Source organism: Delphinus delphis, chromosome 14 (genome assembly GCF_949987515.2).
Source record: "Delphinus delphis chromosome 14, mDelDel1.2, whole genome shotgun sequence".
NCBI lineage: Eukaryota > Metazoa > Chordata > Mammalia > Artiodactyla > Delphinidae > Delphinus > Delphinus delphis.
The window spans coordinates 7,538,460-7,564,796 of NC_082696.1; the positions used below are offsets into that span (position 1 = coordinate 7,538,460).

Genomic DNA, 26,337 nt, shown 5'->3' on the forward strand with positions numbered 1-26,337 from the left:
TTGCCTGGCTCTGTGTGGAGACGTTGTTGGGGGCAGGGCAGACTGACAGCAGAGAAAAGAAAGAAAGGTCCCAATTCTAGGATGGTATTTGGTATTGGTTGACGGGGTGAGGATGAGAGAGGAAACGTTTCTGCAGGATCCTGGCTCAGCAGCTGGAACTATATTTTGGGAATCCCGTCTTCTCTTTGCAGTATGCCCTGTATTATATTATAATAAAAATTATTATTATACCCTTCAGACTCGGGCCTAGGAACATTATAAGAATGTCCTAGATCTCTGCCTCACTTTCTCAGAAGCATTGGTCGGAGCACCGGAGTGGGAGTCAGGAACCCTGGAAAGTAGTTCTGGTTCTGCCACCAGCTGGGCGAACGGGACAAGTCACCTCACCTCTTTGTACCATTTGGCATCTAAGCCCTCATCCATAAAATCCGTGTTTTCAAATTACGTTCTACATGTTAGCCTTGGTTTCCTCATCTGTGCCACCCTATGAGGTCACTGTGAGGATTGAGATAGTGCATAGGGAGAGCTCAGTGCTTTGGAGATGGTATTTCAGCAGCTCCTGTGCCTATGATACGACCACCACCGCCATCACCACCATCATCACCACCACCATCACCATGGACACCGTCATCACCACCACCGTCCTCACCATCACCCTCACCATCTCAGGATCATCATCATCACCATCGCCGTCATGGTCGGCCCTCAACCCTCCCCGTCATCACCACTGTCACTGTCGTCAATAAGTACCACATAACCTGTGTGTAGCTGAGCCCTGATGGAACCCAGGCCTGCCAGACCCCCGCAAGCCCATTCACTGTTTCTTCTGTCTCACCCAGCACCCACACTTTTCTAACTATCACCCTGCACTGGGTTCCCCTGTCTCTCCAGGCCTCGTATGAATGTCTAACTGGAGAAAATGATTCTCAATGTATTCATTGGATCAGGAGTCACAAAACATGAGTCAGGTCTGTTTACCGATTTTCTATGTGTCAGTAATGACATCAGATCCATCAGCCTCTCCGTGTGAGGTCAGAATTCTCCCCTTTAGTCTCCAGACTTGCCCTGACTTCCGTATTCCAAAGCAAGGTAAGGGTTGATGTCGAGGGGGTCATTCATGTCAGCCCCTCATCAGCAATCGCTGGGTATTTTCGGGGACCTGCTTCGACGTCCCCACCACCCCATCAGGTCCCTAGGTCACCCTCAGCCTCAGAAACGCCATCTCTCCTGTGGCCACACGATGGCAGCACCTCTGCACAGACCACGAAGGCGTCTGGTCAACTAGCAGTGGATTTGTCCCTAGCCTCGGGATGCCTGTCTTGCTCAGAAAGCAGATGTAAGAGCAGGACACTCAGTTAAATTAATTTTTGAGAAGGCCGCACCCTCTGCATATCCACCCAATTCAGAAAATGCATCCGCTACCCAATGCTTCTGTGGTCAGGACTTTCGTCCTCAGTGGCTCTGCCTGCCCAGGGCTGGGACTCGCCTCTTCTTTCCAGATGGTGGTTCTCTTAGGTGCTCCCGTCAACTCCAGCGTAAGTTTTCTGAACTCAAGACAATTTTCCGATTTTATTAAAAGTCTTTGGAGAAGAAGCAGTACCTTATTTCTTGGCTGTTTCACGCTGGCAACGCAAAGATTTTGCAAAACTCATGAAAGCTGGGCTTGCAAAATTGGAAAACTGGATTATTTGTGAAAATGCTGAGACGTACCTGGGTGTGTCCATCTGGAAAACATCATCACTTCTTGTGATTGTGCACGGGTTCTATTTCCATTTGCCAAAGTAAGAAAAAGCAGTTTTTCTCACGAAGAAAGAAGTACAGTGAGGAAAACAAGCACATCAAAGAATCTTTACTGGCCCTAATCGGAAAAGAAATGTAAATTAGGAAATAAATTAAGACGATGTCCACCCATCACATTAGCAAGCATTTGAAAATTATTAGACCCCACACGCTCAGAAGGTTGTTGTGCGCTGCTTTTTTTCTAGTGACAGTTTACACTGTCACACCTGTTTAGAAAATATTTGGCAAAGATATTGGGAACCATAAATATGTCTATATAATCCCTCAGAACTTAGACTTAAGAAAATACTAAGGAATATGAATAACCTGTAGGAACAAAGAAGTGACACGTTGAGAGCAGCTGTTGTAGCCAATGAACGTGGTGGTGAAGAGTTTGGGCCATGATGTTGCAGACCCAAGTTCAAATCCCAGCTCCACCGTACTTGCTGGGTGATCCTGGGCAAACGACACACCCTTCCTAAGCCTCAGTTTCCTTAACTGTACAATAGGAACGACAAAAGTGCCTCGGTGATCGGACTGTTTTAAGGATGAAATGAGCTACACCACATAATGAGCTTGTGCCTGAAAAAGTTAATTGTCAGTAAATGACAGTTGTTCTTTTTTTAAAATATTGTGGTAAAATATACGTAACGTAAAATTTACTTTTTTAACTATTTTGAAGAGTACAAGTCTGTGGCATTTAGCACCTGCACAACGTTGTGCAACCGTCCCCACTATTTACAGAACACTTGCCTCACCCCAAAAGGAAATCCCGAACCCATTCATCAGTCACTCCCAACTAAAATATTAATTATACAGATTGTAGGTTTATGAAAGTCTTTATGATATAACTTTGTGTGGAAAAAATGTGCACTGTGATATAAGTAGCAAAAGGAGCGTATAAAAATCCTAGAAGGGAATATATGAAAACAGTAGCACTACTATTTCTCAATCTCCCTTTATACATTAAAAGTAAATTTCTTTATAGTTTAAAAAAAAAAGAAACCAAAAAATAACAACACAAACCAACCTCAAAATCCCATAAAGAAGCCCAGGTTAATTAAGTCTAGGTCTTGGGAACATGAAATCTTATATAATGTTTATACTTTCAAGGGTCAGAAAGAAAAAAGAAAGATTTCTACTAGTACCGGGAACTGACTTCTTGTTTTATCCAACCTCACGATGAACATGAGATCTATCATTGCTGCTCTGTTGTTCTGGAAGCTTCCTTGCGGACACGTTTTCGATCCAGTCACCGTGCGTTTCATCTTTTTAAACACAGGCACTTACGGCGCTGGCTTGCTCAAGGAAGCCCGGCTGCCTGTGATTGAAAACAAGGTGTGCAATCGCTATGAGTATCTGAATGGGAGAGTCAAACCCACCGAGCTGTGTGCGGGGCATCTGACTGGAGGTGCTGACAGCTGCCAGGTAACAAAAGACTAAAGACGTCAAAGTTCATCTTGTGTTGGCCTGTTTTGGCCCCTTAGACATTTCAGCCCCAAAGCAGCAAATTCGAGAAGGATTTGTCAGTCGAAGGCCACAGTCTAAATGTTGCCCAGAAACCTTTTAAGTGTGTCTCTGAAGGCTGATTCAGGTCATCTAGGGTGATTTCTTCGGCCTTGAGTTCCACACTGGTTGTAAGGGAATAGTTAAGCACCATCACGGCAACAGCCCCTACGCCTCTGGGAGGGGGATCTTGGGTGGGACTCGGGACGTGGCCTTTCTAGTAGGAAAGGGAGGTTGGTATAAGACAAAGACCCTCCCACACCTCCTTTAAGATTGTTCCTGGGGTTACCCTCCCTAAGAGAACCCCAAGGCTTGAAGGGATGAATACAGTTTTCACAAGGGATTTCTTTTCCCCCCGGGAAACACTAAATGGTACGGTTTCGTTAAACGTACATTGCCTAGTACTGAAGCACAGCAGATGTTCCAATAATATGTTACTAAGTTCCTTTCTGGTTGGAAAGGGATGTTCAAATACTGGGAACAACTTACATTTGGGTAATAGAAGGATGACATCCCATACTAAAAGGATGGAAGCTTAATCCTCTCATGGTTTTTTCCCTTCCTCTGTGTAGGGTGACAGTGGAGGGCCTCTGGTTTGCTTTGAGAAGGACAAATACATTTTACAAGGAGTCACTTCGTGGGGTCTTGGCTGTGCACGCCCCAATAAGCCTGGTGTGTATGTTCGTGTTTCAAAGTTTGTCACTTGGATTGAAGAAACAATGAGAAAGAATTAATTAGATGGGAGGCAGAGTGAAGCATCAGCAGATCTGAAGCTGGAACCTGGGTAGGGAATTCAGCGTGCTCAAAACTAATTGACGGTAATCAAACTAAGTTTGACACTGTACTTAGCTACCAGCTACTGCCAACCGCAACATTTGTTTGTATTGCTGTGGATAACTTGTTCCTGTCCATGGACTGCTGGATTCTGTAATAATGAGGCAATACAGCTATGACATTTGTTGAAAATAAACTCTGTACTTCCTTTGACTTAATTTTTTGATTTTCACTGTTTTCATGCTCTTCGTTCATCCTACCAATTGTAAATGGTGTAACTCTTACAGACCTGAGTGATTTCGTTCCCTCTCATAAGGAAGAGAGGAACGAGAAGCCTGTAAGATGAATAGAGAAGCCCTAGTAAGTCACCTATATATTTACCTTGTCACACATCTCTAACGTCTTCATTTTTGGCACTGGGATGAATGTTTTCAAAGCTGCAGCATATATGGGGAATCATGAGCGCAAATTCTGTTCTTGGGAATGAAATCTGTTACTGACAACTTGACTCTAGCCCAGCACAGGAGACCCTGGGCAGACAGCTGTATTCTGAGAAGTAAACCGGGCAATGGAAGTGTCGTAACACAAGACCAGCTAAGAGTCTGAATGGTATTCTGGGTCACATATGAGTCTAGGAATGGTGCCAAGAGCCTGGAAAGGAGCAACGAACATATACTGAAGGTGGACGATTTAATTTCCATCAGTAATTGGCTGCCTGGATATGCAGCATACTTTGTCACATGGGAAGAGTGTTTTACAGTGACTCACGTTCAGAAAGAAGAGAAAGGATGCCAATTGATTTTTCTTGACAATTTACATTTTTTTATTGTTATCAGAACCCAAATGTCAACTCAAAATACAATTCCAAGGTGATAGTATCAAGAAGCAACAGTCATCTCACAGCAAAGAGAAAAATGCAAAAGAAACAAAAATGCAAGGGTGTATGAACAAAGGGTAAGTGCAGCATTACACCCTTAAAGAACTGTGTTTATTTCATTGAAAAATAAAGTATTCATATTCAATTCTGATGTGCTTTAAGGATTAAAAACTTATTTTACAATTAGCACGTACACCGTACATATCGTCACACGTTCACATAGAAACTTTCTTCCTCACTGGCAAGGTTTCCCTTTGGCTCCCATTTTACCTGTCCACCCAAAATAATTCATTAAACAATTCTGCATAAGATACATACTGAACCTGAAAATATAACAAATGTGACATAGAAAGCAGGACATCATAAAGACAGCATATTTGTATTTAAACTCCACATTTCAAAAAGTCTCAGTAACAAAAAAGAAAGATCCAATCCCTTATTAGTACCTGTAAAGTCATGTACAATATAAACTTCCGCTCATTCTTTTAAGCATGGATATAACTGACCTTTCTTTCAAACTAAAATGTAAGCTTCTTCCCAAGACAAGGCAAAAGTGTCAAGATTGAATGAGATTTGTCCATAGTTTTCACTCTTGACCATGGGCATCATCATAGAGCTGAACTCACACATATAAGATAAATATCCCTGTATGATTAAAATCTGAAGACCCATGAAGTCATAGTCCATGGGTTTCACCAGTAAAACACTGAATATGTGTCTCTAGGCGTCCACTAAAGGAGGACCGCGGTTACCCTGAATCATCTCAGGACCAATCTGATTTTACAAACAATAGAGCCAAATCCTTGGATTGTCCAGCAGATTTGTTCTTATTTCTGGAACAAGGCCTAAAAGTGCCTGCAACCCTAGATGCTCCAGGAGCTTAAGGCGCTCAAGGTGAGAAGAGAAAGCAAAGGCTCAGAGCCAGGTGGCCCGAGGTCCTTAGATTCAGTCTCCGCATTAACAAGATTCCCACATCTTCATCTTCCCTGGAATCATCAGAACCCTCAGTTCACAGCCTCCATGTCTTGATCAGATTTGATGAGCCCATTTCTGTACACTTGCCCCAGATCCTTGGTTTGCACATCTTGCATTCCTGATGGAACCGTCACTGAGAACTGGGTGGGGCTTCTCTTGTCTCTCTGTAACCCAGTGGGTCAGAGACACTGCCCCAGCGTGAGAAAAAACCTCAGGAGGAGCTGTGCACACAACGGGCTCTTGGCTAAACCGGTCACATATTACATGTTCCCAGAAACTTTGACAGCACGATGAGTCTTGATTCATCCGACATTGTATAAAAATACTCTGGATAGTCTGAATGTCTATGTAAAGTATTAAAAACACTTGGAGCTGCACAGCTGAAGTGGACACACACACGTCTCTGCAAGGCACGTCGGTTCCTTGGGGGGACCAGCCTGAATAGCTCTTCCCTTGCATCGTTGGCAGGGGGCTCAAAGGTGAGAGCTCAAAACTTGAGTTTTCTTTTTTCTGCCACATTTATAGGAATGTGGACTAACAAAACAAAGGAGAAAAGAGAAAGTCCTTATAAAAGGTTACACAACTAGTGAGAAGGAAGTCTTTTTGTTATTACTCAATTTCATAGTTGGTTTTGATCGAATACACTCATGCGTAACTGCTCATAAAAACCCAACTCAAAGGGAACAAAATTAACTGTCTCCAAGTCATTTTTGGCCTGCCCTCAATCCCTAGGCAGGGGTTAATTAGCATTATAGCACATATAAATTCTTTATGAATTTCTACTCTGTAACAGATGGTTTGGAAATGAGCTGCTGATGTGAACAAAAGAAAGCAGAAATGAGAAAATGACTAAGTGCTGTTGCAGAAGGGAAAATGCTAACAGGTTTCCGTAACTTGGGGCTAAGTAGTTTTTGTTCCTGAGTAAGTGATTATAGAATGCAATCAATGTGCTTAACTTGTAAAACCATAGATCAGACTTTTATTAGACGTTTTTTCAAGGGTAGGGACCAGGCATAATTAATTAATTTACCCAATTTTTTAATTATGAAAATTTACAAACAGAAAAAAATTCATGTAAGTTGAATTTTTGTTGGTCGAATTCTTCCTGTGTATGTACTGCTTGTATATTAATTTTCCCTGCACACCATTGAGCTGGCCTTCTCACCTCCAAAACTCCATCTCTTCCAATTGTTTAATTCTATTTTTAATATGTTTGAATTGGCAAAAGAGTCTTGATCTCAAATCACTCCCTCTTCCTCCACTTTTTCCTGATGAGTTTGAAAATCTGACTTCTGACTGGTTTGGGGATCAAGAATGAGTCTATCACGCTCACTATAAATGAGCAGCAGCAAATGGAGTCGAGTCAAAAAGAAGAATGCAGTGCCTGTCACTGGAGGGTTGGCACAGAGGGCATTCATAAAAGAGGGCAGCAGATGTGCAGGAAAAGAACTCTGCACCACTGAGTTAGACGTCTTAAAACTCCAATGACACATTCCCAGGCTTGTGCCACCAACAGTCAGCACTGAACTGCTTACTTTTGACCCTATAATCCCGGCCGGGATGCTCTCCTGCGTACCCCAGCCCTGAACAGATCCCGCAGGGCACATCAGCCCATGAGAAGTTGCCCTTAAAGTTTGGATATCTTATTTGAAGATAATCCTATTTCCTTTCTCACCATTTCCCCTGCTTTATCTAACCTTAAATAGTCTTCTTTCTTTCCTTTGGTCTGTTAGCATGACTGCAATTGGAGTGACAGGGTTGGACACCGCCCACCCTGATCTGGCCCCCATACGCTCATACAAACCAAATAATTATCTGTGATGACACAGCTAGCAGCATGTTTATCCTTTCTGGATGATGCAAGTCTTTCCATGATGTAACACTCAAGAGGACAGTTTTGATACCTTTTATAAATTTCTTTTTTAAAAAAATATTTATTTATTTATTTATGGCTGCGTCGGGTCTTAGTTGCAGCACTCGGGATCTTTCATTGTGGCACGCGGGCTTCTCTCTAGTTGTGGCACGGGGGCTCAGTAGTTGTGGCGTGTGGGCTTAGGTTCCTCGCGGCACGTGAGATCTTAGTTCCCCAACCAGGGATCGAGCACGAGTCCCCTGCATTGGAAGGCAGATTCATAACTACTGGACCACCAGGGAAGTCCCCCCTTTTATAAATTTCTTAACTTAATTTTGGTTTATAAAATGGCAATGTCTTAAAGAGAATCTCCCACCACACCTCAGACTTCACGTAGCATTGTTTTACGGTAAAACATAGGTAGAGCTTTGGTTGAGGAATAAGCCATTACCTATCAGTTTACTTACAAACAAGCACAAGAATCTGATTGGGTTACTTCATGGGACAAATGTCCACCTGTGCTCTGATTGGCCAGTCCTGTTAGAAGTCAGCTGGTGGTTTGGTTTTGAGTACACTGATAAGCCTTTCTTAGGAAAGTTCTGAGATGATTCGTCAATCTTATTTTTCAAAATAGCATCAAGAAATAGGACTAGGAAATCACTGTATAGGTTTTAAAGATCTGGTTGAAATACTTCTGAGCGATGGTTGCCTATCTCTGGGGAGGGGGATGGGACCTCATTAAAAGAGGATATGAAGAGAGAAATTTCCAATACTACCAGGGGATTCTTGCTATTAAAATACTCATAATCAAGTAGGATACAGCATAAGATAATAAAACTACCCAAAACAACAGTCACACCTGTACACTGGACAATATCAATCCCAGTACTAGCATGTAGAAGTTGTGAAGTCTCTCTGAGCGTAGATTTCCTAGTATACAAAAAAGTAAGGATAAGAACTTGTATTGCACACAATCACTTTGAGTATTAAATGAAATGACATATATGAAACCATCGATCACGTATATAAGGACCTAAAAAATGTCGGTTTCTATTCTCTTCCCAGGCTGTCAAGTGAAGAATAAAACTGCCATGAGGTTACTAACATTTCAGTCTTGTCATAAATACTTTTGATACACTTTTTAAAAATTTAGAGATCTTTTTTTTTTTTTTTTTTGCGGTACGCAGGCCTCTCACTGTTGTGGCCTCTCCCGTTGCGGAGCACAGGCTCCGGAAGCACAGGCTCAGCGGCCATGGCTCACGGGCCCAGCCGCTCCGCAACATGTGGGATCTTCCCGGACCGGGGCACGAACCCGTGTCCCCTGCATCGGCAGGCGGACTCTCAACCACTGTGCCACCAGGGAAGCCCAAGAGATCCATACTCTTAATTTCTAGGTCACTGTTTAGAAGAAGATGGATTTTTATTTTTAAAATTAGCTGTTAGGAGCTTCTCTGGTGGTGCAGTGGTTAAGAATTCGCCTGCCAATGCAGGGGACACAGGTTCGATCCCTGGTCCAGGAACTAAGATCCCACATGCCGTGGAGCAACTAAACCTGTGCACCACAACTACCGAGCCTGTGCTCTAGAGCCCGCGAGCCACAACTACTGAGCCTGCGTGCCCACAGCCTGTGCTCCGCAAAAAGAGAAGCCACCACAATGAGAACCCCGCGCACCACAACGAAGAGCAGCCCCGCTCACTACAACTAGAGAAAGCCCGTGCCCAGCAATGAAGACCCAATGCAACCAAAAATAAATTTAAAATAAATAAATAAAATTAGCTGTTAAATTATTTTTTTTTAATTCACAAATGAGGACTTCCCTGGCAGTTCAGTGGTTAAGACTCCACACTTCCAATGCAGGGGACACAGGTTCGATCCCTGGTCAGGGAACTAAGACCCCACATGCCACGCGGTGCAGCCAGAAATTTTAAAAAATTAAAAAAAATAAAATTCACAAATGATACAAGACCATGAGTTGTAATTAAAAAAATAAAAAATCGAACAATTCAGAAGTCTATGGGGTATAAAAGTAATGTCCTCCCTTCTACACCCTGCTTCCCGAACGATTTCTATCCCCAGAGGGTATATTTTATCATTTTAGATCTTTTCCTATGCATTCTCATATTCATATTCTCTCTTCCTATCTTTTTATTATGGAAGATTTCAGAGAGATTAGAATATGTGTACTGTGGATTTTTCTTGATATAACAAAAACATATTTCATATTCATATGTTGGTTGGATATTAACTTTCCCTGTACACCATTTAGACACCCTTTTCCCAAATTCAGTCTTTCTCACTGTCCTTCTCCTATCTTCTTTCTATCTATGTATCACTTATCATTCACCTATCTATCTATCGATTGAGCTATCGTTCTTCTATCCTCATCTGACTAGCATTTATTTTCCCATCTAGTTATAGAGAGGGATTACTCTTGGTTTTATTTTTTAATAAATACTATAACACATTGTTCTGTGACTTTTCACTTTGTAATCCATCTTGAAAATCCTCCATGTCTTTCCATATAGATATATCTCAATTATTTTATAGATATATTATCATTTTCACCATCGGTTGCCTATCGATGCACATTTAAATTATTTCTACTTTGGCCAATCATCAGTCTCTTTCCTTTAGATTCCTTCTGAGTTTTAACACCTTATTTGGAAATGTTTCCCTCTTCATAACCACATTTAAAAAATAAAACGTATTCTTTTACAGATTTGCTTTACATTAACCTTTTAAATCTACTTTGAACTTTTTGCTTAAGATGTAAGATAGGGATTTAATATTATATTTTCCCCCCTGGATATTCGATTTTCTTAGCACCGTCCTTTCCCAGTGGGTTTGAAATGCTGCTTTTAATTAGGATGTGCTGCATTTTGTGCCGTACCTGCCGAGTTTTTCTACATCATCCACTGTTTCTGGCAGGGCGATGCCCTTGGTTTCAGGCAGAAGCATCACAAGAGCACCGCAGACAGATGCCAGGATACCTGTGGAACAGGAGAAAGGCGTTACGGTACCGGGAACGCACAGCGCCCCCTCATGGCCCCCTGCTCAGTCTGGAAGCCGCTGTGCTCACTGCCTGGGCTCATCCTGCCCCGCAGCAGCCCTCTGGTCACCCTGCCCAGCGTTCCTCTGTCATGATTTCACAGGTTCTCAGCCTTCCTCAAACTCTAGACAGTTCCATCGCTCCTGTGCTCTTGGCCTCCATCCATTCATTCACTCGTTTCACAATTTACTGAGGACCTACCAAGTGCCAAACACTCCGAGAAGCCCTCACCTCCTACTTCACAGGGAACATAGAAGCCACCAGTGAGGAGTCCCTCAGCCTCCTTTCACTGCACCCTGCCCCTCCCCTTCCTGCTTCCATCATGTGACACCCAAGACTTGTGCCCACATCTGCCCGAGAGCATCTCCTGGCGTCTTTGTGGGCTCCGCGCTGTAGTGATTCATCTCCCTCCAGCACCTTTAACCCATCAGTGGTCGCCTTGAAACATATTCAAATCTCTCCTCTTTAAAGAGCCTTCTATCAACCTCACCATCCTCCCTTCTTCCGTTCTTTAGAACCACAGTTCTTGAAACACCATCCTCTCCTATTTTCCACACATCTTCATATCCCAGCGCTGTGCTGGTAAATGTCTAACAACCAGCTCTCCAGAAAATAGAGTCCTGATGTGCAGCAGCATTTCCCTGTTTCCGTGGTGTAAATACGCCCATCGTGGATGCGAGCGATTCAAACCAGCAGTGTGACGTCGCGAGTGAGGCTCTGGGGAGATGGGCGGCAGCATCTCCACCATGGACTACGGTGGACGCACCAGCCTCGGGGACAGATGCAGTAGAACTCAATGAATCAGGAACTCATGAGGTGTGCGTATTTATTACCTCTGTTTTTAATCTATTTTATATATTCCATTTTTAATGATGGATGTGTTTAAACTGGCTCAAAAATTCTTGAAAACTTGACAGTTGACCTTGGCGGACCAGAGTCACCTCCCACCTCCACCTGCCCTAATCCGGCTCTGCTCCATGTCCCCTCTGGCTTTGCTCCAGCCAGGTCGCCAGTTGCTGCCACCGCCAGGTGCAATGGCCCTGCTTCTCGTCTTTGCTGCCTGGCCTCGTGGCAGCTCTGGCAGCTGGTGACCTCACCCGCTGTCCCCTGGCTTCCCTGCCCCACGCTCCCGGTTTCCCTCCTGCCCCTCTTGCATCCCTTCTCATCCCCTGGCTGGTTCCTCTCCCTCTGCTTATGCTGGATGCTCTGTCGTTCCTCAGGGCTCCGTCCTGGGCCCCCTTCTTTCCTCTCACTCTGTCCTGTTCCCTGTAGACGGGGTTTCGGTCACTCCCATGGTTTCAGTGGCTATCTACATCCAGATGGCTTCCAAACCTTCATCACAGGGCCACACTTTGCTCCCGACTCAGCTCATCAAACCTACTGGCCTCTCACCATTTCAACTTGGATTTCTCAGACGCACCTCATGCTACAAACAGCCCAAACAGTATCCCTCCGCGTCCTCCTGCAGACGGGCACCTCTGACATTCACTAAACTAGGGCTGGCCCCGCCACCTATGGCGCTGCCAGCCCAGAGGCCGGCTGCCAGCTCCCTGGTCCCTCTGGCCCTCGTCCCTTCAATCACCCCCTTTTGCCAATTCAACCTCCAATATGTTTTTGTGGATCCTTCCACTCCTCAACATTCTCAGTGCCATCACCCTAGACCCAGTCCTTAGGAAATCTCTTACCTGATTACACCAACGTTCTTTGAATCATCTCACCAATAGCATTGTCCCCCTCTAACTCACAGGCATACCTGCCATCAGAGTCATGTCTCTAAAATGCAAACCTGACACTGTTAACCCCGGCTTGAAACTGCTCTTTGGATAAAGAGCAGACCCTTTGCACATCAGAGAAGACCCTCCATGGTCCGGCCCCAGCTCACCTCCCCAGCTTCATCTCTCTTCAGGCCCCAACTTACACACTGCACTCTGTCCTTTAACTTCCTCTTACTCTAGGCCTTCCCGCTGCCTAGAGCACCAGCCCACGCCTCTCACGTGCATAATTCCTATTCAACCTCCACGTGGCCCCCTTGCTCCCTGACTCCACGGGGCTGGTGCTCCCTGCGATGTGCTCTCATGGTGCCCTTATTTATCACACTCCCCTGTGACTGTTTGGAAAGGCGGCTCCCTCCCCAGCCAGACTCTGCGAAGCAAGGGCCTGCCCTGCGGCACCAGCGCCCAGCTCCGCCAGCCGGGCTCACAGGCAAGCCCCAAACCTCGACGGCCTGGGCTGTCAGGCAGCTCTGTCCTGGTTGCACAGTGGCCTCTCTCTGCTTTTTCGTGCTGGCCCAGAATCAATGCTGAGCTTGTTTATCAGATCCCGTGAAAGAGCTTGAAATGATCTTTTATGGAATCACTGGTGTCAGTTGATTAGAAGCCGACTTTATGGTCCCTAGCACAACTGAAGGACTCCTGCATTCCTCCGGATGTATGCCCTCATGGAGGCAATGTTTTCATTGGAGCTTAAACTGCGGAGCAATGGGTAAAAAACCTCTACCGGGAGTAAGGAAGTGGAGGTGGAGGAAAGGTAGGTGAGCAAGGGGCAGCCGGCATCCTCTCTTGCTGAGGAGGGTATGAGATCTGGGCAGAAACAGCACTGGAGATGCACTGGACTGAATTACCCTAAGGGCCCTCCCTATGCTATGGTTCTATCCCTTCATGAGTTTCATGAAGACTGAAGGTCGGAAGGAGGGTATGAACTTGAGGGGCATCAAAGAGGTTATGGTACGTGTCTACAAGGGCTTCTGTGTCTCTGATCTTTCGGCATGGCGTGCTTAGCATAAAGCACGTGCAGATACAACATTGAGAGGCGTGGAGCGCTTAACAATACAATTCGTTTAGGCTTGTTTTTAAACATACAGAAGGTCCTATTATTTGGTCCTATTTGGAAAATTATTGGTTATGTTCCACAATATTATAAAAAAAGTTTCATAATATTTGATTTTAACTCAGAACCTCAACGAAGAAAGCTAAACTGAACACTTTTTTATAGCAACCCTTAATGTAAAGTAAATTTAAATGGTTTAGGGTCCACATTTCATGGTGGTTCCTCAAAACAGAAACAGCTGTTATAAAAAGAGCAAATGGTTAAAATTGATATCCAGCCTGATGATCATTTTAGCTTCTATTAACGTGAAAATGTGGATGAGAGCATTTAAGAATAGGATATAAAGGGAGAACTTACCAAAGATGATGAGAGGTAGTTCCAGCCAAACGGCCGCTAAGCGGAAGAGCAGAAACGGGGCTATGATCCCCCCAAAGTCACATAAACCTGAACAGAGTGAAACTCCAAAGTTTCTGCAGAACAAAAAAATTGTTTTAAACAAAAAGTATTTAAATAAGTTCAAGATACGTAACATTTTCTGATATCTAAGTAACAGAGAAATTGTAACAATATTTCCCACTTCTCTAGCTTTTAACTTTGAAACTTTCTCCTCTCTCATACCCTAAGCGCATCGTTTCCAACCTGCACCAGTTCACATCTGGCTAAAAGCTGAGTCACAGTGAGGCTAGTTGGGGGCGGGGGCGGGTCCACAGTATTGGTGGAAATCCATCTTCCATCAGCAGCTCACTCCCCAGCCTGCTCTGTGGCGCTTATGTGTCTCCTTGGCACCCCAGATTGGCAGTAAGGTGTGCTCAGGAATATTCTCCCAAGAAAGGAGGCCCATCTGCACTAGCTATGCACATTGTTTCATCTTGTCCTTCAATAACTGGCTGTGGAGTGTGGTCAGAACAGAGGCTGTAGCCTTTACACAGAGCGCTGCTGATGAAGGAAGATGTAACCCATGACCCAAGCACGCTACCCAGATTTTCTGATTTCAGGTCTAGTGCCTTTCCACAAACCCCCAACTGTGTATGAAGATATTGATGATAATAATGCAAAAAGAAGCTACAACTCAAAACTTAGCTTTTCCATGGGCTGAATCCAGCCCAGGCTAATAGGTCGCCAAGGTAAGAAAACTATTTCATAGTTTTTAAGTCAACTTCAAACATGCGGCTGCAGAATTACTTAGGAGAAACCACGATACAGATGTTGGAATTACCGTAATGTTGTTGGGTACAATTCTGAATTTACCAAATAAACAATTTCAAAGGCCATGGTTATGCCTAATCTTCCCAGGGTAGCAACAATGGTCCTCAACCAGGGTATTCCTGCAAAAACAGAAAATTTGGAAGGGTCTGCTTTCAATACAATTTTACAAAACAACAAAGGGCATTTGCTTAGTGTTCTCCCGGCCGTAAATCTGCTAATCTTAAGTGCAAATGATAGATACCTCCTAATATTGTAGCCCAAATTCAACAACAACAGCAACTGGGAGGACAGCTAGTATTTAGTGCACCAGCTGCCTTCCTGAGCAGGGTTGGATTACAGAAATACAAGTCAAGGCGTTTGTTGAGAAGCCACTACCTTGAGAACAACGTTCCAAGCAGTGCTTTCCTAGAGGGCCTGAGCACACTGGCCTTCTGTCTGGAAGGTAGTCTTTGCCTGTGCCCTTGAAAACCATCACAGCAGTCTGACGCCCGTTTGTCCTCTTTCTGTTCATACCCCTTAGTGATGACACACAGAATCACTGTTCCCAACAGACCAAGAACAATCTGGACCTGAAACTGACTTTGGTTTCTAAAGCGCAGCACGGCTTCGAGAACTGAGATCTCCGGGAGGGGACATCCCTGCCGTGCGTCATCACCAGGGCGTATGTCTTTCCTCATTTCCCTCATCCCAGGTCTTTCTACTTTGCCTATGAAATCATCCAGAAGGAGCCAGATTCTTTAATACTGATTTGTTCATTCATTTAAAAATGAACTGTTTTAGGGCTGCTTTGGTTACATGAGGAAACACTCCTTTCCTTCATAGTAACTAGTGGGAAATGCCAAATGTTCTCTACTAAATATTTTCTTTCTTTTGTGCTTTAAGGGAAGAAGGCATAAACCATTTTTGCTCTAAAAAGTCAGTGCTCTAAATTTTTGAAAAGTTGTGCAGTTGATGCAATCCTTTTTTTTTAAATTGAAGTATAGTTGGTTTACAATGTTGTGTTAGTTTCTTCAGTTATACATATACATACATTCTTTTTCATATTCTTTTCCATTATGGTTTATCACAGGATGTTGAATGTAGTTCCCTGTGCTATACGGTAGGACCTTGTTGTTTATCCATCGTCTGTATAATAGTTTGCATCTGCTAACCCCCAAATCCCACTCCATCCCTCCCCCTCCAACACAAGTCTGTTCTCTATGTCTGTGAGTGTGTTTCTGTCTCGTAGATAAGTTTGTTTGTGTTGTATTTTAGATTATACATATAAGTGATATCATATGGTATTTGTCTTTCTCTGTCTAACTTACTTCACTTAGTAGGATAATCTCTAGGTCCATCCATGTTGCTGAAAATGGCATTACTTCATTCTTTTTATGGCTGAGTAATATTCCGTTGTATGCATATACCACATCTTCTTTATCCATTCATCTGTTGATGGACATGGAGATTGTTTCCACATCTTGACTACTGTGAATAGTGCTGCTATGAACATAGGGGTGCATGTATCTTTTTGAACAAAAGTTTTGTCTGAATATATACCCAGGAGTGGGACTGCAGGATCATACGGCAACAGGAACCTCATACTGTTTTCCATAGTGGCTGCACCAACTTACATTCCCACCAATAGTGTAGGAGGCTTCCCTTTTCTCCACACCTCCTCCAGCATTTGTTATTTGTAGACGTTTTAATGATGGCCTTTCTGACGGGTGTGAGGCGATATCTCGTTTTATGAATAGTTTTGATTTTATGCCATCCTTTCTTAGTAGACTTGGGTGAGGACATATGACCGCGTGAACAGCAGCTTATCTACTCTCCAAAGCAAAGCCAAGGGCGTTCAGCATATGCCTGACTTCCATCTTTGAAAAGGAAACCTTCTCCCTTTATACTCATATTTATTTATGCTTGCTCAGCACTAAATGGTCCTCTTGTCTTTTAGAATTATCACGCTTTCCTGAATACATAATTTTTTAGTAGAAAAGTAGGCATGAGTGAGGAGGACGAGAGAAAGGATGAAGCTCAGTAGATTTATGTGTTTGTTTTTTTTTTGCTGCACCACACAGCATGCAAGATCTTAGTTCCCTAACCAGGGATCGAACCCGTGCCCCTTGCAGTGGAAACAAGGAGCCCTAACCACTGGACCGCCAGGGAATTCCCCTTCTGTGTGTTCTCTTTAGAGAATATTCAACCAATAAAAAAGCTAAAACTCATTAAATAAAACAGTTGCCTAGGAGGGCAAGCAAAGAAAAAGAGGGTTCCAGAATCAGATCGTTGCTGGGAGGCTCCAGTTTGCTATATGTTGATTGCAAACTGGCCGAGGACGTCCTGGTGTCCTTCATGTTTTTCCCAGCTGAGGACACCTGCAGTACTCACATTAACGTCACACCAGGGACTGAACAACAGCAGAGTCGTGCTGATGCACTGGGCCCGCCATCTGCTCTGGCCCAGTTGTAAACAAGTGTTTTATTTAGCCTTTACTTTTTCATTAAGGCCAGGGAGGGGGACTAGGAAATGCATTCCACCCCCTCCTTCAGTGAGCAGGTGGTGCGGTGCCAGATGCTGGGAACTTAAGTGGCAACTGGCGCTCAGATTCCCTGGGTCCCGGCCTGACCAGGCAACCTCTCGCTGCTCTCAGGCTGCTGAGAAGAACGCTGTTGGCTCCCGTGGAAAGAACTTGATTACCCAGGTTAGGTTCTTAAGCTATAGTTTTTTTTACTGAATCACGACAGCTCTACAAGTGAGTCCCACTGACAACTTCAATGACAATTTAAGTTTATAACTGACTGCGGAAAAACAAACACAAACAAAAACCAAGAAACCAAATTAAAACACACACACACACCCCCTCCCCCCCCCATGAGAAATGTATGTGGTTAGCTCCATGAGTACAGATAAATAGCTAGTGAATTCAGTAAAACGTTAAGAAAATGCTGTCAGGTTTTCTCAAGGCCCTCAACTCTTTCTAAGAAGTAAAGGCCAGTATCTAACTGCACTGGGACAGAGATTTTGTTGAAATGTGTAACAAAAGAGAAGTCCCAAAGGCACTGCACTGCTCATTTTAACTAAAGGGTAAAATGAAAGCAATTCACAGGAGGTGTAAGTTATGTATGACTATTACGTATGCACATAAAAACTTCTGATTATCCCTGGAATATGCTAAGTTCACCCTGGAGCGGCAACAGACATCTTTCCGGTAGCAATGGCAGAAAACAACAAGTTAAGAATGAGGATTGAAACTGAAACTACCTCCCATGAACTCCTGAGAACACAGAGAAAGAAAGTCCCTCTGATGGGGATTTGGTCAAGCTGGTAGAGATTACTGAGAATAATACCTCAATTTTTGAAGAAAGGATGCAGGATTTTAAACAAACACAATTTTACATCTCCTCTGAATGCACCATCTGCTCTGAGTTCTGAAATAAAATGTAGTGAAAATTCCTAGTAAGTAAGATAAACAGACTTACTTTTTACTGAAAGAGAAAAGTCCAAGACAACTTTTTCATTTCAAAAAGACTTACCCAAACTGCCGAGTGTGCAGCCATCTTGAATAAAGTCAAATTAAAGATGGCAGGTGAGTATGGATTTTGAAAGCTCTTTATTTTTCAGGCTTTAATTAGAGTTAAAAAACTTGGGTCAGAAACAGTGAGTCTTAGATGAGGATACAGCCTGAAAGCCTTTCTTTTCCAGAAGTTCATTCTTCAGACCATGAAAAGTCATGCTTAGTGGATGGAAAGTTGGTTAAACCGTTTTCTCTGAGATAATTTTAGAGCTGATTCCCCTAGAAGGCTACTCAGTATTCTCTTCAGGGGCAGTCATCCTGGTGATGATGTCAAGAAAGGCTGAGAGGAAAAGTCTTTCTAATGTTAATTCAACAGCCCAAGTAACCAAGTCCCAAAGTTCCCTTAAGTGGAAGTAAGGATGTCAACTCAAGCAAGAAACCTCTGCTAATATTTGGTATTCACACACAGCATTAGGGATTTTTTTTTTCAGTGTTCTTTTTTTTTTTTAACATCTTTATTGGGGTATAATTGCTTTACAATGGTGTGTTAGTTTCTGCTTTATAACAAAGTGAATCAGTTATACATATACATATGTTCCCATATCTCTTCCCTCTTGCGTCTCCCAGCATTAGGGATTTGAACTTATTCTTAGCAGTCAATTATGACCAGCGTGTGACTATAAAAGTGGCCGAATCTGCAGAATATACAAATAGAAATGTATCCAGAATAAGAGCAATTCATTTTCAATGTTGCTAAGAACAATTCTAAGGCTTAAATTGGGAAATTCTGTCTACAAAATAAAACTGATCGGACCAAACAGAAAAATCTATTCTTTGCCTTATATTTTCTAATATATGAGAGTGTTCTCTATAAAATAGCTTGATTCTCACCCCCTTAGTTACTTCAGTATTGGTTTGGACATATGATCTTCAATGACTTCTGGGATCATGCTGAACGCAACACACATTAAAGTCATCCCAGTCAGTCTAAGGCCGGAGAAGATCTTCTGGGGAAAGTTACATAATGGAAAGATGGGCCACACTTCAGTCATTAATCTTTCTCTCCACTTTCCTAACTTCATATGCAGTGAATACGTAATTAATATTTGATTCCTGTTCCAGATGCAATGAGAACAGATGACGTTGTCTTAGGGAACTACATTTAAAAATTAAACCTAAAACGAAAAAGTGCCAAAGTAAAACAGAAAGAACAGTGAAGTCTCCAATGTTCCTCATCTGTCACCTTCTACTAAATTGTGCATAATTCCCGAGGACAGAAATTATGTCTGTCTTGTTCACTGCACTATCTCTATTCTTAGTTTACTGGCAGAAATTAATAGACACTAAATAGATGCGCATTGGCCAATAGCTTCCCCAGCTCTTATAATGTGTTAACTCAATGTGGTAGGTTGAATAGTGTTCCCCAAAGTTCATGTCTACCCAGAACCTCAGAATGGGACCTCATTTCAAAATAGGGTCTTTGCAGATATAATGGTTAAGTTAAGGCACAGAGATGCAGAGAAGGTCATGTGAAGATGGAGGCGGAGATTGGAATGATGTCAAGGAATGCCGAGGATGGCTGGCAACCACCAGAAGCTAGGAAGAGGCAGGGAAGGATCCTCACCTAGAGCCTTCAGAGAGAGCATGGCCTGGCCCACACCTGGATTTCAGACTCCCAGGCTCCAGGTGTGTGAGAGAATAAACTTCTGTGTTGCAAGCCACCCAGTTTGTGGCACTTTGTTACAGCGGCGCTAGGAAACTAATACGCTCAAGAAAAATGAGATAAATGTAAACAGTCAGTTGTTTATCATCAACCATTCCAGTATGACAGGACTTCACATCTTTTTTCCACCCTTCTTTTCTGAAGATGGGCATTTCTGTAATTTTATTTAAATAGGGTCTATCTGATGTTTTGGGATTTCGTAAATGCTTATTTAATTAATAAACTCATCTGTAAATGTCTGACTGTTTCGACTTCCACAGTATTATCAGTTCTTCCCTGATCCGCAGAGGATCCGCAAAGGAAAAGGCAGCTTCTCTTGTGCTGACACAAAGAACTAACAGGGACTCCAGCTCTGCCAGCCACCTCCCACCCCACACCTCCTGAAATGCTGAAATAATAGATCTGCTCTAAAACACGCGTTCCCTGGGAGTTTGAAAGGCTTCCTCTGTCCAGTGCCCACTGTTTTCTGAGGCAGAGATAACCGGCTTTCCATTAACAGTGTATTTGGAGTCACTGACAACCTCTGTACCATACACTGGTCATCAAACGCCCCCCTCCCCATTTAACTCTGAAACATCTCTGAAATCACTGTCTCCCATTCAGGCCCGACTGCCACGACCTTGATTCCTGCTCTCAGCCTCTCTCCTCCTCATTGCCATTGTCCAAACTGCAACAGCCACTTGGAGGCCACCTGTCCTCCACCTGAAGCTCACAAGACCACGCCCAAGCTCTTGGCTCGGCCTTGGCTGTGAGGCCATCTCCACTGGTGACAGATGATCCCTCAGCCTCCTTGCCAGGATATTCCCGTGATAACAAAGAACGTTTGGTTCCCGAACCATCAAAGGTGGTGCGTACTTCTGAGAACCGTGCTTTCCTTTGTAAAATCACTCCTAGCCTTCCCCTCTGCAGGGCACATTTCTCTTCCTTCTTCATACGTGCCTAGTTTTCACCTCTGGGAAGCTTCTCCTGACTGTCCCCAGGGATTCATCACTTCTTGCACCTTTTTGTTCCTATTTCTAAATCTTGTAAATCATTCTATTAGTTCATTTATCACAGTCTGCTGTGAGAGCATTGAAGTGTCTATATTCCTCACTAGGTTGTCAATATTTTGAAGTCAAGACGTGTTTTCCTTCCCTTTGCAACCTCAGTGTTTCACATGGGATTGGCCACGTGGAAGAAATGTGAAACAGGGTCAATGATATCACAAAATTAAGTTGGATAAAGGTGATCAAAAATAAATGACATTAATTCCACTCCTGGGTCTATATCCAAGAAAAAACCAAAAACACTAATTTGAAAGGATACATGTACCCCTATGTTCACAGCAGTGTTTTTACAATAGCCAAGAAGCAACCTAACTGTCCATCAACAGATAAATGGATAAAGATGTGGTGTATATATACACACACACACACACACACACACACACACACACACACACACACACACACACAATGGAATACTACTCAGCCATAAAAAAGAATGAAATTTTGCCATTTGCAGCAACACGCATGGACTTGGAGGGCATTATACTAAATGAAATATGATATCACTTATCTGTGGAATCTAAAAAATACAAAAAACTAGTGAACGTAACAAAAAAGAGGCAGACTCACAGATATAGAGAACAAACTAGTGGGTTACCCCTGGGGAGAGGAAGCGGGGAGGGGCAACATAGGGGTAGGGGATTAAGAGGTACAAACTATTAGGTATAAAATAATCTACAAGGATACATTCTACAACACAGGGAATACAGCCAGTGTTTTATAATAACTATAGATGGAGTATAACCTTTAAAAATTATGAATCACTATATTGTACACCTGAAACTTATAGTATTGTCCATCAACTATACTTCAATTAAAATTTTTTAAAAAGTAAACTACATCACTCCAAGCTAGATTTCTCACGTCTATTTCATCCATAAATGAACTGAGAAATGGAGAAAACAGAAAAATCTACAGAACCAATCTTTTATACTCAAAGTAGTTAGGCTGGTTAGGCAGAAAACAGAGTGACATCACTAGAGCACGACTGGCACTACGATTTTGATGCTATGGTCCATTTTCTAAAGGCAAGTTCTCCATTCTTGATTATTTTAAGATTTTTTTCAAGTTCTTGGCTGCCAAACAGACTTAGGGGACGATTACCTTCTGGTAAGAACGCGGTGACAAGACATGCCACCCCTGCCACTATATTGCTTGCCGCAAAGGGTAGGCGCCGACCAAAACGCTCAATGGTTAGTAAGATCAAGAGGGCTCCTGGCAGTTCCACAACTCCCGAGATGAAAAAGTCGATATAGAGGTTGCCTCCTGTAATTCCCAGGCGCATGACAAGTCCTTGATAAACCACAGCACTTGTGAACCTGGAGCAACATTGAAAGACAAGGGAGAACAAGTAAGAGATAACTTCAACCTGATCTGAAGGACGGGATGCATTGTAAATTTGACACAAGCTTTTGAATCCATCACAAGTCAAACTTACCAAGCAAACATAAGTATAAGTGTGCACTTCCTCATTTGGGGAGTTCTCACCAGATCTAAAAAGGATGGATTACTAACTTCCTCATCTGTAACAGTGATCTATATAAGATAGAAGCAGATTTCAGTAGCAATATACAGCAAGAGACATCTGCATATTATAGATTTGTCATTGACCAGATTCAAAGCTACCAGATGATCTTACTGAACAGACCAGGGTCTTTCGTTATTACATCTTAAAACCTGAGAATAAGAAGTTTGATTCTCTAGCCTTTGTAAGAGGTCAAATTCACAAAGATGTACTTGCTGCATTGAGAATCTATTCTTACGGTAATACCAGCAGTACTATATGCGCTGAGTAAACAAGGATGAAAGGTGTGTTCTAAAGTACAATACACTTGTGCATTTATTAAATTGGAGAAAATAAGCATAAGACTGGTGAGAGCAATTCCAAACAAGTTCCTTTATCCATTAAATCCTCAAACCTTAAGTTGCCAAATAAGCTAGAATAACGGTAAGTTCCCGAACAAGCGTGGCACCAAAGGTATCTTTTTGCTTCTGTCCATTTACTGGAATCCGGCATCTTTTTGATCCAGGAAAATTCAGCTCGGCTCTATTTGGCCATCCAAGAAGTTGGTCTTTTCTTTAATTCGATTAAACCAATATTGCTGTTTGCCTCCTATGTATAAGGCACTGTAAGGGAAACAAAGCGGGACATACCCACTGCTTCTAGTCCTGTGTGCCAAAGGGATCATAACTCAGTCCCCTTGAAGTGACCACTGCTTCACGTTTCCATGCACTTGCATATTCTGTTACTTCTGCTTGAAGAGTCCTTACACCTCCCCAGTCCTGATTTCCCTGCCACTGGGAGGTCTTGGGAACTGACGATCCCCAGTCTGTGCCTCTACTTACCAGACTTCTATCATAGCCCATACGCAACTGCATGCCTTTACGGGTCTACTTATTTTTCTCCCTGCATGAGCTCTGGAGGTCTTGGAGGGCACCAAGCAAAGTGCTTGGTGTTCAGCCAGTGTTTGGGTGATGACTGAATGTTGCGACAGGAAGTCAAATGCCATGGCCACGTCTGTTCCCTCAGACTATAGCCCTCGGTCTTTGTCCTTCTGTTAAGTGAGAACCCTGGCTAGCAAAAACAGGACCCTCACTGTCTGTTTACTCAACTCCAGATCCGGTCCAGAATGACTGAAAATCTAGGCAACTTTTCCCCAAGACTTTGAGTCAAAAGTCCCTCTACCAGCAGTCATAGGAATTTGACTTAAATTCACGCGGATAGTACAATACCTTGTCAATCACCTGTTCTAAACATTACGCTCAACAGGTCAACCAAAGCTGCATATCTGCTGCCTAGGCTTGCCCCAAGGAAAGGCACACACACAGAAGAAGACTGCAAAATGGATGTCTTTAGATCACTTTCTTTTCCTAAGTCTTTCCAGTACTGTATTTCTTCTATACCAAGACACACACTCTTCACAGCTGAAAAATCTCAAAATTAGGACGTGTCCTACAACTCGGCTGATAAGAAAGCAATGTGCCCAGTTTCAATAGCATGGTTTTTCTTACTGAGTGTTGCATAAAATGATGATGTGTCTCAAAATTAACAGTATCTAGGGATCAATGAAGCAATATTAGTAGTTACCATAGCAACGCCAGTGGAAAACTGCTAATTGATTCCACCATCCATTCTTTTCCTCTCCCTTTTGATAACAGAACCCATGGAATTTTAGTTGGGGGCATGGCAGCCTAGCTAAAGTCATATCTTCTAGCCTCTCTTTCAACCACGGGTGGCCCAGTGACTAAGATCTCAGCAATGAGGTGGGAGCAGAAGCCACGTGTACAAGCTCTGTGCCCCATCCTTTAAAAAGGAAATGGCTTGCTCTTCATTCACCGCCTTCCCTTCCTGAAGGATGGAAGAAGACAATGCTGGTGAAACGGCTTTGATTACACACCCTATTGCAGGCGAAGATGGAGAAACAAGATAAATGGAACCTGGGTCCTAGAGGACCTCATGGAACAGAGCTGCCTTAAGCGCCGGGCTACTCAACGCTGGGTGGGCATGTTAAAGAAAAAGAAACTTTTCTCTTTTTTGTCACCGTATTTTTGCGGTGTTTCAGCAGCAAGTCGACCTGTACTATCACTAATACAATCCTTATTAAAATGTTCCCTGAGCTAATCCTCGAAACTCTAAGACCCCTACCTTCACCTTTGCTGCTCCAAAAATAAAGCAGAAATACCGTAAGTGAAAGAACTTAGTATATCACAATACAGTTGGCTCTTCACACCCACAGGTTTTGCATCTGTGGATTCAACCAACCGTAGGACCTGTGACTGGTTGAAGCTGTGGATGCAGAACATGTGGATACAGAGCATCAACTGAGACCCATTCTATGGAAGGGCCTTGAGCATCCGAGGATTTTGGTACCTGCAGAGGGTTGTGGAACCAATATTCCACAGATACCAAGGGATGACTGTATATTATTACATGGTAGGTCATCAAAATGTTTTTCACAATTAGTTTCTATATATTGCCCACATTAAAATGGCTAACTTCTATGGAGTGTGCAATATTTCTTAGATTCTGGGCTAAGTACTTGACATGAATTATTTCATTTAATTCTCATCAAGACTCTCTAAAGTTAGTACTTTTATTGATCCTATTTTATAGACAAGAAAAACAAGGCTTAAGACACTAAGGATTCATTAGAAGGAAGGTGGCTAAGCTAGGATTTGAAATCGAGGAAGTTGATGGAGAGCCTCTGTTCTTAATCCTCTCACTGCATTGCTGACTGTATAAAAAGCTTTTTATTCCAGAAAATCTCTTTGTGGTTGACGGTGACTTCTGTATAATTTTAAAGAAGGATATTATGCACTTGACCAAGTATTTAATCTTTAGTTAAAACACTGTTTTATGGAAAAGTTGGCCTTGATTAAAATAATTTAGATTTTGAGGACCTTTAAATTCAAGATTAAAACCACTCATCATATGAGAGCCATTTTCCTCCATGAATGTATCACTTATTCTAGTGATTCTCATCTTTTCACTTAGGGTTTTTCCACAACTTAGACCCGGGTCATGTTCATCTCAGACTGTTCTCTTCTCTCCAGGGAGAGCCGACAGCTCTGCTCACGTACACACATGTACATCACTGTTCACTCAGAGCACACAGATAGGGACGATCCTTTCTTTTCAAAAGCAATATTCAAAACAATTTATTATGGACTCTCTTTTATTTCCTCTTCAATCTTCTTATTTTCTGCCTATAGCCATGACTCGTATGTCTTAGATAAGACTGAACAAATTACTTTCATTCTGGTCCATCCAACGTCAACATCCCAGAGTTTAAGGGAACTCAAACTTCACATATTTCAAGATCTCTAGTCAATTCAGATAGATAATTTGACACTTAAACACCTTTGTAGATTTTTCAGCTCTTCATGGTTCTTAACTCTTTCTAAGATGTAGATGTCACTTTTTCCTGAGCAGGTCTCCAGGCTAGTTAAGTTACTACATGACCACAGAATTATGACATGTTAAATTTTGACAAGACCATAGAGCTCTGATGGTCTAACCCAGCAAACTTTTTCTGCAAAGGGCCAGATAGTAAGTACTTTTGGTTGTGTGAGCTATCAGGTCTCTGCTGCAACTACTTAACTGTGCCACTGCTCTGTGAAAGCAGCCATAAGTGGATATATAAATGGATGGCTGTGGCTGGATTCCAATAAAATTTTATTTACAGAACAGGCAGCAAGCCAGGTCTGGCCTGCAGGCGGTAGACTG

The 26,337-nt window shown here is 42.9% G+C and overlaps 2 protein-coding genes across 6 annotated transcripts in view; one reads left to right on the forward strand and one right to left on the reverse strand.

Annotated features, from left to right (window-relative positions):
• LOC132436800 (plasminogen) overlaps positions 1-5,081 on the forward strand; it is a 45,258-nt gene extending 40,177 nt beyond the window's left edge. Inside the window, exons 18-19 of the mRNA XM_060029678.1 lie at positions 3,062-3,207; positions 3,858-5,081. Coding sequence (XP_059885661.1) covers positions 3,062-3,207; positions 3,858-4,019 — 308 coding nt within the window. The 3' untranslated portion in view covers positions 4,020-5,081. The remainder of the gene's footprint in view (positions 1-3,061; positions 3,208-3,857) is intronic.
• Positions 5,011-26,337, reverse strand: part of SLC22A3 (solute carrier family 22 member 3) — an 88,237-nt gene continuing 66,910 nt past the window's right edge. For 2 of the 5 annotated variants that reach the window (XM_060029680.1, XM_060029684.1), the window contains exons 6-11: positions 22,549-22,646; positions 22,215-22,429; positions 14,856-14,964; positions 13,997-14,109; positions 10,655-10,754; positions 8,055-8,693 (exon numbers count right to left, since the gene is read on the reverse strand). In XM_060029680.1, the coding sequence (XP_059885663.1) occupies positions 8,435-8,693; positions 10,655-10,754; positions 13,997-14,109; positions 14,856-14,964; positions 22,215-22,429; positions 22,549-22,646 (894 nt within the window). In that variant the 3' untranslated portion in view covers positions 8,055-8,434. Of the gene's footprint in view, positions 6,446-6,486; positions 8,024-8,054; positions 8,694-10,654; positions 10,755-13,996; positions 14,110-14,855; positions 14,965-22,214; positions 22,430-22,548; positions 22,647-26,337 lie in introns of those variants that run through there. The other 3 variants (XM_060029681.1, XM_060029682.1, XM_060029683.1) reach the window with 3 other exon arrangements.